Source organism: Chelmon rostratus, chromosome 19 (assembly GCF_017976325.1).
Source record: "Chelmon rostratus isolate fCheRos1 chromosome 19, fCheRos1.pri, whole genome shotgun sequence".
Taxonomy (NCBI): domain Eukaryota; kingdom Metazoa; phylum Chordata; class Actinopteri; order Chaetodontiformes; family Chaetodontidae; genus Chelmon; species Chelmon rostratus.
In genome coordinates this window covers 9,385,058-9,396,101 of record NC_055676.1, presented here as the reverse complement: position 1 = coordinate 9,396,101, position 11,044 = coordinate 9,385,058, and the positions used below count along the sequence as shown (strand labels likewise).

Below are 11,044 nucleotides of genomic sequence, written 5' to 3'. Positions count from 1 at the left end.
CTGAGGTTGAAGGAGCAGAGGCTTCCCACCTTCAGAGAAGTGAGGGTTCTTCAGGTGGTTCCACCTGTGGTGCCTGACAGTCAGCTGCTGAGGAACAGCAGTAGGGCCGGATACAGGAGAACGAGCAGGAACAGGAGGACACAGATGTCAACAATCTGAGGGGAATACCTGGACCAATGGAAAACACTGAAACTTTTATTCCCTACTTTAAGTACATTTTGCTGATAATACTTACATACTTTTACTTACAGAGCAACTTTTAGGTTGAATTTTTTTACTAAAGCCTTTTCTAAAATGATCGTTTAAAAAGCTCATGCCGGAATTGTTTTACAGGACATAAATTCACAGGAAAAAAAATAGCTGTTTTCACAGTGCGGTATTGCTACTTCTACCAAAGTAAAGGATCTGAATACTTCTTCCACCACTGTGTACATATTCAAATACATTAAACACACAGGCATTTGCTGCGCATGCACCTGCTCTGCATTGAACTGACCCCTTAAAAGCTGCGGTTTATATGAAGGACAAAACAGATTTTTAATTCCCTGAAGCAGCGTTTAAATTATGGCAGCCTCTCCATGTGTTTCATAAAATTTTGATTTTTCCCCAACAAGCACATCATTTGTCCCAAGATGCAACTGTCACGGTGCTGTTAAGCTGCATCTGTGCAAACTGTGCAGGAATACAGAGCACAGAGAACAGCAGAGTACTGAGGGCATCTGACTTGGATGTTCACCATTATATAAACCGCACAAACACGGCTGGCAGAGATCCTGCAGCTTGGTTTGGCACAGATGCACGTTGTCAAGTAGGAAGTAAGAAAAAGGTGATTATTGTTCAGACTGTAAGACGCTGAAGAGGTTGACTTACAATACAATGGTTGTCAAAAAATAGCTGTTTATACTATGTTTATAATGTCTATACTATGTATAAATTGTGTCCTGCATGGCAGCAAACCAGCATGAATAACAGCGGAGCCTGAACACATTGTGAAATATTCTATTACAGTTTGCTCGTATCAGCCAAAACCAAGATCATTTTGTGTAGTTTTAGCATAGACAAAGGCAGCGCTGGAATGTAACTAAGTATATTTATTCAATTACTGTAAAGTACAAATTCAAGGTACTTGTACTTTACTTGAGTATTTCCTTTTAATGCAGCTTTACACATCATTACATGTCAGAGGCAAATATTGTACCTTTTACTCCACTGCATTAGTCTGACAGCTTTAGTTACTAGTTACTTTTCAGATTACAGCTTTTCATACCCTTCCTGTATATCTCTAGATTTGTTGATGTTGAAATGTTCTGACAGACTGAAGGGTTAAAAATTCCTTAAAATTTCCCACTTCTTGAGTTAAATAGACTGTTTTAAAATCCTCTTGGATGAGCTGGAAATATACTGTCACAAAGCTGAAACCAGGGTCTCTATAACTCTACAAACATATGATGATCTTAAAGAATATGATGCATTGCTGTAGATTAAACTACCCAACTGCATAAAAACAGTTAAAATCAGCACAACACCCAATAACTAGTAATAAAATTCAAACACACTAATGCAGCACAAGGTGAATATTAATGCAAAAACACAAGCTTTAGTAAACTACATGATCATAGGACCATTTTTCTGCGTATTCTTTACGTAGCCTACTACTTTAAGTGGTCAGTTTGATTTTTAAACATTAAAATCCTACTTTGCTTTTAACATGTCTTAGCCTACATATCTTCGCGACACATCCACCCCGTTTCGGCCGCTGTACCTGCTGCTGCACCACCTTCCGCAGAGGACGCACGCGGCGGAGCTGCTTTGTTTGTTGCTGTGAAGGGTAACGCGCATGCGTGCGCGCGCTCTTTATCATACAGGTGCTCTCGGCTCGGCACAGAGGAGGACGTACGGCAGGTACAAAGCTCGGACGTTGTTGCCAATAGCGAAAGTAAGAGAAATGCCGCGGATGTGTTTCTTGTCTTTGCTGTTATGATAACGCGGGGAGCATGGCAGCAGTAAGTAGCCGCTTCACCGGCAACAGTTGGGCGGAGTTGAAAGACTTGACGTCGCCTGAGCAGAAAAGAAACGGCTCATACAACCAGCGAGCGTTAAAGCGGATTGTTGTCTTGAATAGTCCATGCATGAATGAATGTAGTTGGTGCTAACAGCGTTCAGAGGCTGTTTATGTGGCCATTTTTAATTAACCTGATGAATTCCCTCCGTTTTAACAGCGACACCTGGATGACAGGACAGACAGAGCAGAGAGCACCGTCAACATGGAGGATTTTTTCACAACGGTAAACTCCACACACAGCTTGTGTGCGCATTTTCGTATTGTATCACCTATGCAACAGCCTGATAGTGCTGGTGTGTGTGTGTGTGTGTGTGTGTGTGTGTAGGTGGGGGAGGTGAGAGGCCTCATAGAAAAAATCTCCTGTCAAGCAGAGGAGGTGGAGAGGAGACATGGCACCATTCTCTCCACTTCAAACCAAGACAAGAGTGAGTACAGAGAGAGCAGCAGCACCTTCCTGCGTGTGTGCTCTGAGCTGTCGCCATGACCCTAAACCACGATAGAAAGCAACGTGACGCCTTCACTGTCGGCCTGATGCTGTCAGACGTGTGTCTTCTCCTTCAGGGCGCATTGAGAAGTCAAACAAAAAAAGGCCAAACAGCCTTTGACAAACACAGCTGTGCCTGTTTGTAGAGGATAACAGGTACTCCTTGCTGTAAAGCCTTGAAATAATTTCAGCACAGGTGCCAACGTGTTGCATGGAGGCAATTTTAGATCTGAATTAGAATTTTAACACAGGAGTTGAATATGTGTGAAAACATGAATCTGCGCACAGTGAACCTGCTCTGATAGATTGATAATAACAATGTTACAGCCATGATCCTGATGTGGTTGCAGGTGTTCTCCACTCGATCTTATTGACAACTGAATCTGGTTCGATTAGCTAAATTCAGCCTGCTTTGGCTGGCCGGGGATCTGTCCCAGCCCTTATGCTGCGTGATGTCAGGTTGCACACTGCAATAATCCCTTGACATGACCTTGTGATGACATCCTCAGGAAACAAAGACGAGCTGGAGCGTCTGAACAGTGAGACCAAGAAGAACGCCAACTTGGTTCGAGCTAAATTAAAATGTGAGTCCTTGCAGAGTGTGCTTCTGTGCAGTATATAATGTCTCATGCTGTGACTGTGGCTGAGATACAGCAGTTCTATATAGCAGTTTTTTAAACATGCAAAGTTATTATCAGTATGACAAATAACGGGATTTGACTTGCAAATTGAAAGAAAAGAGAGGCGACTAAACCCCACTCTGAACACAGTGTTTCAGATTAACAAGAACCAGGTTGTAGGAGAATACGGCATTTACAGAAACCTGTAGTTTAACCAACATGTTTTCTATGTCTGCATGCAGAGTTTAACTGGTCCTCTGCTTGTTTTCATATTAGATTTGTCTCACTTGTTCTTCCAGCTATGCAGAAGGACTTTCCTGTGGATGAGAACAGTGAAGGCGCTTCAGTAATCCAGCGGATTCAGAAGAACCAGGTCCGGCAGTGCTTGAATTTCCTGTCATAAGCCCTGTGCATAAAGATGCTCGGCTCTGACTTCATTACATCCTCTGGGGAGGAAAAAAATCCCATAAAACCAAATGAGCTATTTCAAATAGACCTCGATCTTCATGCACCTGACAGCATCACTGCCGGCGACGGTCTGAGTACGAGATTGATGTTTGAATGAATTCCTTCTCATTTGTGGTTCAATAATCTGATTTGAAATCCTGCTGACTCCCTATCACCAGCACTCCCATCTGACTCGGTGGTTTGCTGAAGTCATGCAGGGATACCACAAGGCGCAAATGTCCTTCAGAGAGAAATGCAAAGCGCAAATTCAGAGACAGCTCGAGATTGGTGAGTTGCCGAAAACAAAGGGAACCAAAACAGACACACTTCCTCCTCCTCCCTCCCTGCTCACTGTGCTGTACATGGACTTCATATCACACATCTAATCATCCCACTACAGTTATTGTATTTTAGGGAGGGAGGAGCCCCTGCCATCTTTTTATTAGCTAGAACACATGTATTGGCTGTTCAAGGCTAATAGCACTTCAGACAGCCAGAGATGGTGTGATGTTGTTATTTCTTCTTCCCAAGGAGCAAGAAGCTCAGCATTCAATTTGAATTATCTATCTTATAACTGCTTTTTTTCACTTCAGATTTCACACACACACACAGGTTGTGGTGTAAATACACTCTATACAGTATACTGGTTTGGGTAAAGCAGCATAGCAGTGGAGGTGTAATTACGCCATCCTGTGGTGAACACCCAGAAGCACTTTCTGCCTTGGCAGCACACACTTCCTGTTTGCTCATTTACATACAAAGACACAACACAACAGTTGACTGTCAGCAGTGATAACTGTCAGTGAAAATAATACTTGACTGTCACATGTATTTTTTTCTTTTTTGTGTGATTGTGATAGTCTTTTGTTGTACAGTTTGCTAAAAACCATTTAAACTCATCTGCTTTGTGTCTGTTTCAGTGGATAAAGTGACTACAGATGAAGAGCTGGAGGAGATGCTGCACCGTGACAATCTTGCCATCTTTATATCTGATGTCAGTGAATTTTCCTTCAGTTCTGGGCCACACAAATGGTTACGCAACAAGAGTGTGATGAGAAGCTGTTTATATGGTTATAAAAACAACTGGCACGCTTTTCCCTTTCACAGATCAGCTCTGACACTCGGATGTCAAGCCAGGCTCTGAGTGAGATTGAATGTCGTCATCGGGACATCCTCTGCCTGGAGTCCAGCGTCAAAGAGCTGCACGAGATATTTGCTGACACGGCCATGCTGCTGGAGATTCAGGTGAGACGGCTGCCTCCTTTGGCATTTAGTAACATACCGATGTCATGGGTCCCAAAACCTGACTGGTGTTGGTTCTGTTTTCCTTCTATCAGGGGGAGTTGATAAACAACATAGAGAAGAATGTGACGAGTGCTGCAGAGTATGTAGACAAGTCTAAGGCAGAAACCTATAAAGCAGTCACGTACAAGAAGAACCCATACAAGGTAGCATCTCTGCCGAGCTTCTTGAAGCCCTTCAAGAGGAAAACTGCTGCTAACACTGCTGCTGATCAAAACACCTCCGACTTAAACCACGACTGAGCTCCTGAACCTGTTTGAACATTGACTGCACCAAACATCCTGATCAACATCAAAGCCTGGGCTCAACGGAGCCCGCTTTTCATCTGATTCATGGTACAGTGCCTGTCTGCCTCCTCAAAGGCCCTCTTTCTAACGGGTAATGAGGAAGCTGTATTTTTAACTGAAATGGTGAATTTGAATTTGAACTGATTATAATGACCTGTCAATGATAATGACCTGTCAAATGAAAGTGACAAGATGCTGTGGACGAGCCTTGAAAGTGAAGGACAAATGCTGCATACAACCTCAAAAGGTTTTTATTGTCAGTCAGTTGTCAGTCAGTGTTTACAGACTCCAGGTCCTGAGATTTAGGGTTTCAAATGTGGCCAAACTGCTTCATTTCCATCACAACAGTTTAACACACAGTTTTAGACACAAACCACCTTCTGGTTTGATTTGTTCATTAACACACACACTCACAGTTAACTGATGTGCCCTTCATTGGCCAGTAGGTGGCATGACAGCATTAGCTAGAAGTCTGAGCCAGGATCTTTTGCCCTCCTTCCCCTCTGCAGTCCTGCTGAACCTGTGTGATACTGCAAGTTTTTAATAATATAATGGCTTTCATGTTTACTAATACTCAGAAAAAATGTGTATTGTCTTAGGATAAACTAAGTCCATGTCAATCCTGAAATAAACCTAAAGTGGCTTTTGTACACAGTGTGTCATTGGTGCTTTATTGTTACATGATTGAACGAGGGAAAAGGATTATTTTGACCACAATTACTGGAATCATTTTGTGTAACTTATAAAAAAACAGTCATGTTTTATGCTCTGTTCAAGAAGAAATCAACACCGACTCATTAAGGTGTTTTTTTTTTTTTTTTTTTTGGAGTTGCGGGCTCACACCTAAAAATAATTGTCCAAACAAGGAAGTCATGTACTTGCAAAGGCAATTTGGATGTTTGACACTCATCTGAAGCTATAGGAGCAAAATCCACTCCACTGAGCAGGACAACCCTGCCGAAAATTGCTCTCTTGTAATGACAAGGATTGTAACAATAAAAGGTCAGGTTCATGTTGATGTTCTGTCCATACAGACAGGTGACAAATGTAAGGAAAACCAACATGAAGTATCTAACGTCCAGGCAATACGGACATGGGTATTTTTCAACTTTTCCTCTGCATTTTGGCATTTAGTCCAAACGCAAACTCAGTCTTAGGTCACTGAAAACAGACCTTCTGAAAAACTCTTTTCAGGGTGAAGGTAGTAGTGTTGACGTGTAAACAGGGAAAACTGAGTTTTTGGGTTGTGACAACAGAGTGTGGATTGTTATCTACTTTGTTTTCATGAGGAGGTTTTGCATCATGGTGGACGTGGGCCAAAATAATGCTGGTGCTGAACTTGCTTACAGGACTTAAACACATAAATGTGCAGTTACTCTTCCACTTTTATTGATGAACAGAGGTGATCGATGCAGTACTGAGGTCACTGATGCATAATCCATTTCCTGGTTTGGGATCCAGTTGGACCTCTACTTGCAGGTAGCCCACTGGTAATAGGTTTTTTTCAGGTTCCTGATTGGCCAACATGGCTTTAGGGTTAGAGTTTGGCATGCTCGACACTGCTTCAATTGTGTTGTTGCATTTTCATATGGACAGATGTGGTTTTGTTTAAAAAAAAAAAAACAGGACACGTTTTTTTAAAAGGAAGGAGGAAAAACCCTATTTTGAAAAATACCTGTACAGCTTCAGTTCTCCACAGCAGATCGATTTCTTGAGAAGCCTCTGGCACTCTACTGGGGGCAAAGATATTTCCTCTTTCAGTGTGCTCACAGTGCTCTGTAACAAAAATCTAATTTGAGGTTCAAACTGGTGACTGCAAATGCTTTAGCATACGATTCATTCAATCATCTGCATACTCATTAAACCATTCAGTGATCATTTGTGTCCTGAAGTTTTAGGCATCATCATCTTAAAAGAGACCACTTCTAACAGCGTCATCCATTTACTTCTTCAGGTTTTCCTTTAATTTGTAACATCTTAAAATGATTCTTCCTCTGTGGGCTTCTCAGTGTGATCTGACTATATGGGAGGACAGGCAAAAACTCTCAAACTGCATTATGGGAATGCTGCCAGGATGAACCCAGTGACTCTCAGACTGTGCCCCCCCACCTCTCTACCTTTCACAGCACCTTGCACTTAGCTGAAACCACTGATTTCCAAATGGGAAACTGGAGAAGAATAGGAGTAATAGATAAGGATGATAATGTAATTTGAAGAAAGAAAGAAGGAGAAAAATTAACAGACACAAGCCTACATAAAAACATGGTTTCTTTATTGGTTGTGCCAGGGTCGTGAGGTCCTCACCATACAGGCCTTGACCACAATTTAAAAGGGCTGAGTGATGTGTGGCTGCATAAAATGTGGGGCCCAGCTGCCTGCTTTGATTGACAGGTCACTTCTCTGTCTGTCATTTAAACAAACAGGGCCAATGTGCTGAAAATGGCCCGTCTCCAAAAGAACCATTAAACATTTCCCCAGTTGGAATGCACTACAAGGATGGGCAAGTGGATGGGAGGAAAGGTTGAAGGACAAAAGGGGGAACAGTCTCTTTTTCTGCCTCCTCAAGGAGCCTCCAGTCAGGCTTACTTCTTGGCTTTGCCCTGGGCAGCCACGGCCTCCATGGCCTTCTTTACGGTTTCCTCATCACCGAGGAAAGACATGGGCTTAATAGGCTTCAGGTCTGCATCCAGCTCGTACACAATTGGGATTCCTGTGGGCAGGTTCAGCTCCATGATAGCTGCGTCAGACATACCTGGACAGACAGACGAATGAGCAGACAGAACACAGGGAATGTAACTGATAGCTACAATGAAAGGTTGTCTGCGGGCCAGCTAGGCAGACAGGAAGGACAATGCTCTTACATAATAAAAGAAGTCGGCTGGGCAGGTTTTCTTTATATCTGATTGCATTTAAGTTCTTTTGATTACAGCAACCTGTAACGTATAATCTAAGAAACTTGATCTACTTCTTTCCCTTACACCTACCATTCCTATCTGACATTTACTATTGCCCTTGAGGCTGGCTGTATAACTCCCTTATCCATGTCTGGCAACTCCTTGAAAAAGTACAACCTTTCTACATAAAGGTCGTGACTGTAACGGGAACCAAGCTCATGACTGTCGCCCCTGTCCCTGAGCTCTAGTGTGAGAGCCCCGGTGTTCTATTTTTATGCACTGTAATCCACAAGTGTGTGTGTGTGTGTGTGTGTGTGTGTGTGTGTGTGTGTGTGTAAAGACAAGCATCTGACTGTGATTATTTAGGTCTTGGCCTTGTATTCAAATGCAATGAAAACCATTTTCAAAGCGAAATATTCGGTTAATTTGCCATTTTGTGGCTTTGATTGTATAATGTCAGTGTTGATCTCTGTTTTTCACTGCAGAACTTCCCCCTTTCATTTTTAAACTCTGTCCACCCACAAACTGTAACGCTCACCCTCTAAGTGCTTGACGATGCCACGGAGGCTGTTGCCGTGGGCAGCGATGATGACGTTCTTTCCCGCCTTGATTTCAGGGGCGATGACGTCATTCCAGAAAGGCAGGGCGCGGGCGATGGTGTCCTTCAGTGACTCACACGTGGGAAGCTCACCGGGCTTCAGATTCTTGTAGCGCCGTGACTGGAGGCCGCGAGAAGAAGGTGGTTTACTCCCATAACAATAAACAGAAGGCGCATAAATGACTGATAAGACTGTTGGGTAAACATGACAATTGTCTCACCTCACTGATGATTTTGTTGTAAGGGTGGTCCTTGTCCATGGGTGGAGGTGGGATGTCAAAGGAGCGGCGCCAGATCTTCACCTGCTCCTCGCCGTGCTTTTCAGCCGTCTCGGCCTTGTTGAGACCAGTGAGGCCTCCGTAGTGACGCTCGTTCAGGCGCCAGGTGCGAATCACAGGCAGCCACATCTGGTCTGTGCCTTCCATGATGGTCCACAGGGTCTTGACAGCACGCTTCAGCACAGAGGTGTAGCACACGTCAAACTTGAGGCCGGCCTCCTTGATAGCCTGGGCTCCACGCTTGGCCTCCTCCACGCCCTTCTCACTGAGGTCGGCGTCGAACCAGCCGCAGAAGCGGTTCTCTTGGTTCCAGGCGCTCTCGCCGTGGCGGACGATAACCAGACGGTGGGCAGCAGCCATGCTTGCAGTGTGACTCCTGAGTTTACCTTAAACCAAACACAGTACCCTCAGCCCTTCTAAGTTGTGCGCACACACACACACTGGCCGACCAACAGTGAGCCCAAACCAGCATACCACACTCTTTTTATAGCAGCCTGGATAGTGACCGTGCATAGCAGACAGGCCTCCTTTACTTTCCACCTGTGAGAGGCATTCCTGCTCTGATGGACATACAAGCCCAGCCAATAGAACCAAACCTCTGCTGGGCTGGGGGGACATGTGGTGCCTGGGAAGGCCAGAGGTCAGATATTAAGCCAAAATAGTAACATGACTTTTAAACTGAGATCTGTGGAACAAAAGTGTAAAGATCAGAGTTGGCTACAGAGAGGGGCCTCACTCTGAGATGAGCAGTTTTGTCACTTAGAGAGAAACTGCAGCTCATTAGGCTGTGAAAAGTTCACATGTTTAGTAAACATGGGAATTTCTTGTGTGTATAACAATGACAGTAAGGCTCATGCAGGTCCACTCAGTTTAAACACTGTGTCAGGGGAAGATCCATGAGCAACATGTTGCCAAAACACAGCTGAATTAGCAGCTGCATACAGCATGCATTCATGTGCTTTCTCTTACTGTGCATGTAGCTGCTTTTGCCAGTGACACACGTGATGCAACTGACTACCACAGCTGCAGCTACTTCTGCTACCACTCGTCTGAAAAATAATTACTGGCAATAGAATTGAGTAAAAAAAAAACCAAAACATAAAAGAGGGTACACAAGCTTGTCATTTTAAATAATAATAAGTTGACTCAAAGATCTTGAACTGCTTCCTGACTCAAAAAGGCCTGAATATCATCATATCTGACCAAATTATGATTGAGTCTCTATGTCTTAAACAAGCAGAGAAATGGATAGTGTCATTTCTGTCCATCACCTCTAGGAGTTGCTCTAGTATCATTTACACAAGTAATGTTTCACAATGCACCATGCAAGTAAGTCAAACTGCAAGGTATACATATATACCACGTTAGTCTTAGCAGCTATTTATATATTTTACAAGAATGGGGCTGACTGCAAAGCAAAAGATCAAACTGATGGCCTGCGTTAGTATCAGTATTTCAATGATTCTATTCCTGAGCTTTGAGTTGAGGAATTCCTTGCATCCCACCCTACTGGGAATATCATATGTCACAGAGACAATCGATCGAAGCCAGATATCCTGCAGCATCCTTCATGAAATGTAATGTTGGGAGGCAGAGATGCTCTCTTACAGGAGAGAGATAAAAAGTGCTGACGAAGCTTGGAAATGAAGCCACAGAGCCAATGCTGAGCTGTCAGGCAAAGTCAACGTCTCCTGCCACTCCCAATCAAATTATGATCCATCTGTAGAAAAGAAAAGAGAAATACAATACATCATGAAAAAGGATTAGGTTATCGTATTGTACACAGTAGGAACAAACAAGGATAATGCTGCAGGAAAAAAAATGCAGGATGGGTCACTCTGGTTCTATGGTGAGGTGGCATTAATAGGCAACCAGTTTCTACCAAAAAGCCAGTAAAACACCTGCACGCTACCTGTCAAGCACCACACAGCTGGCAGATAAAGTTAAAGAATAGCTGTTGGCTGTTTTCTTCAGGAGTTGGTGGAGACCAGAGAGAAAGGAGAGTGAACACAGGAATTGTATATAGCCCTATTATGAGCTCAGTCTGTCAAACTGTTAGCTGTTAAGGTGTC

The 11,044-nt window shown here is 43.5% G+C and overlaps 2 protein-coding genes across 3 annotated transcripts; one reads left to right on the top strand and one right to left on the bottom strand.

Moving 5' to 3' along the window:
• Positions 1 to 1,871: 1,871 nt before the first annotated feature.
• LOC121623207 (syntaxin-2-like) lies at positions 1,872 to 5,839 on the top strand. 2 transcript variants are annotated; one of them, XM_041960412.1, is made up of 9 exons: positions 1,872 to 1,936; positions 2,220 to 2,285; positions 2,388 to 2,487; positions 3,056 to 3,130; positions 3,466 to 3,539; positions 3,793 to 3,901; positions 4,534 to 4,607; positions 4,721 to 4,858; positions 4,951 to 5,839. In XM_041960412.1, exons 2-9 carry the CDS (start codon positions 2,265 to 2,267, stop codon positions 5,155 to 5,157), a joined length of 798 nt encoding a protein of 265 aa, XP_041816346.1. In that variant the 5' UTR covers positions 1,872 to 1,936; positions 2,220 to 2,264; the 3' UTR covers positions 5,158 to 5,839. The 2 variants fall into 2 exon arrangements, with proteins under 2 accessions (XP_041816346.1, XP_041816344.1); XM_041960410.1 differs by having other exon boundaries at positions 1,927 to 2,003.
• A 1,633-nt stretch (positions 5,840 to 7,472) lies between these two features.
• Positions 7,473 to 9,413, bottom strand: pgam2 (phosphoglycerate mutase 2 (muscle)). Its single transcript, XM_041960273.1, has 3 exons — positions 8,916 to 9,413; positions 8,635 to 8,815; positions 7,473 to 7,954 (listed from the first exon to the last, which is right to left on the bottom strand). The coding sequence occupies exons 1-3, from the start codon at positions 9,330 to 9,332 to the stop codon at positions 7,785 to 7,787; spliced, it is 768 nt and encodes a 255-aa protein (XP_041816207.1). The 5' UTR covers positions 9,333 to 9,413; the 3' UTR covers positions 7,473 to 7,784.
• Positions 9,414 to 11,044: the final 1,631 nt, after the last annotated feature.

What these genes read in the sequence shown, in the direction of transcription:
- pgam2 (XM_041960273.1), bottom strand. Translation starts at nt 9,332, where the DNA reads ATGGCTGCTGCCCACCGTCTGGTTATCGTCCGCCACGGCGAGAGCGCC. An exon ending in ACAACAAAATCATCAGTGAG is followed by an intron (nt 8,816 to 8,915) that starts GTGAGACAATTG and finishes CGCGGCCTCCAG; the next exon opens with TCACGGCGCTACAAGAATCT. An exon ending in CATCGTCAAGCACTTAGAGG is followed by an intron (nt 7,955 to 8,634) that starts GTGAGCGTTACA and finishes CTGTCTGTCCAG; the next exon opens with GTATGTCTGACGCAGCTATC.
- LOC121623207 (XM_041960410.1), top strand. An exon ending in GGTTCGAGCTAAATTAAAAT is followed by an intron (nt 3,131 to 3,465) that starts GTGAGTCCTTGC and finishes TTGTTCTTCCAG; the next exon opens with CTATGCAGAAGGACTTTCCT. An exon ending in TCAGAGACAGCTCGAGATTG is followed by an intron (nt 3,902 to 4,533) that starts GTGAGTTGCCGA and finishes TGTCTGTTTCAG; the next exon opens with TGGATAAAGTGACTACAGAT.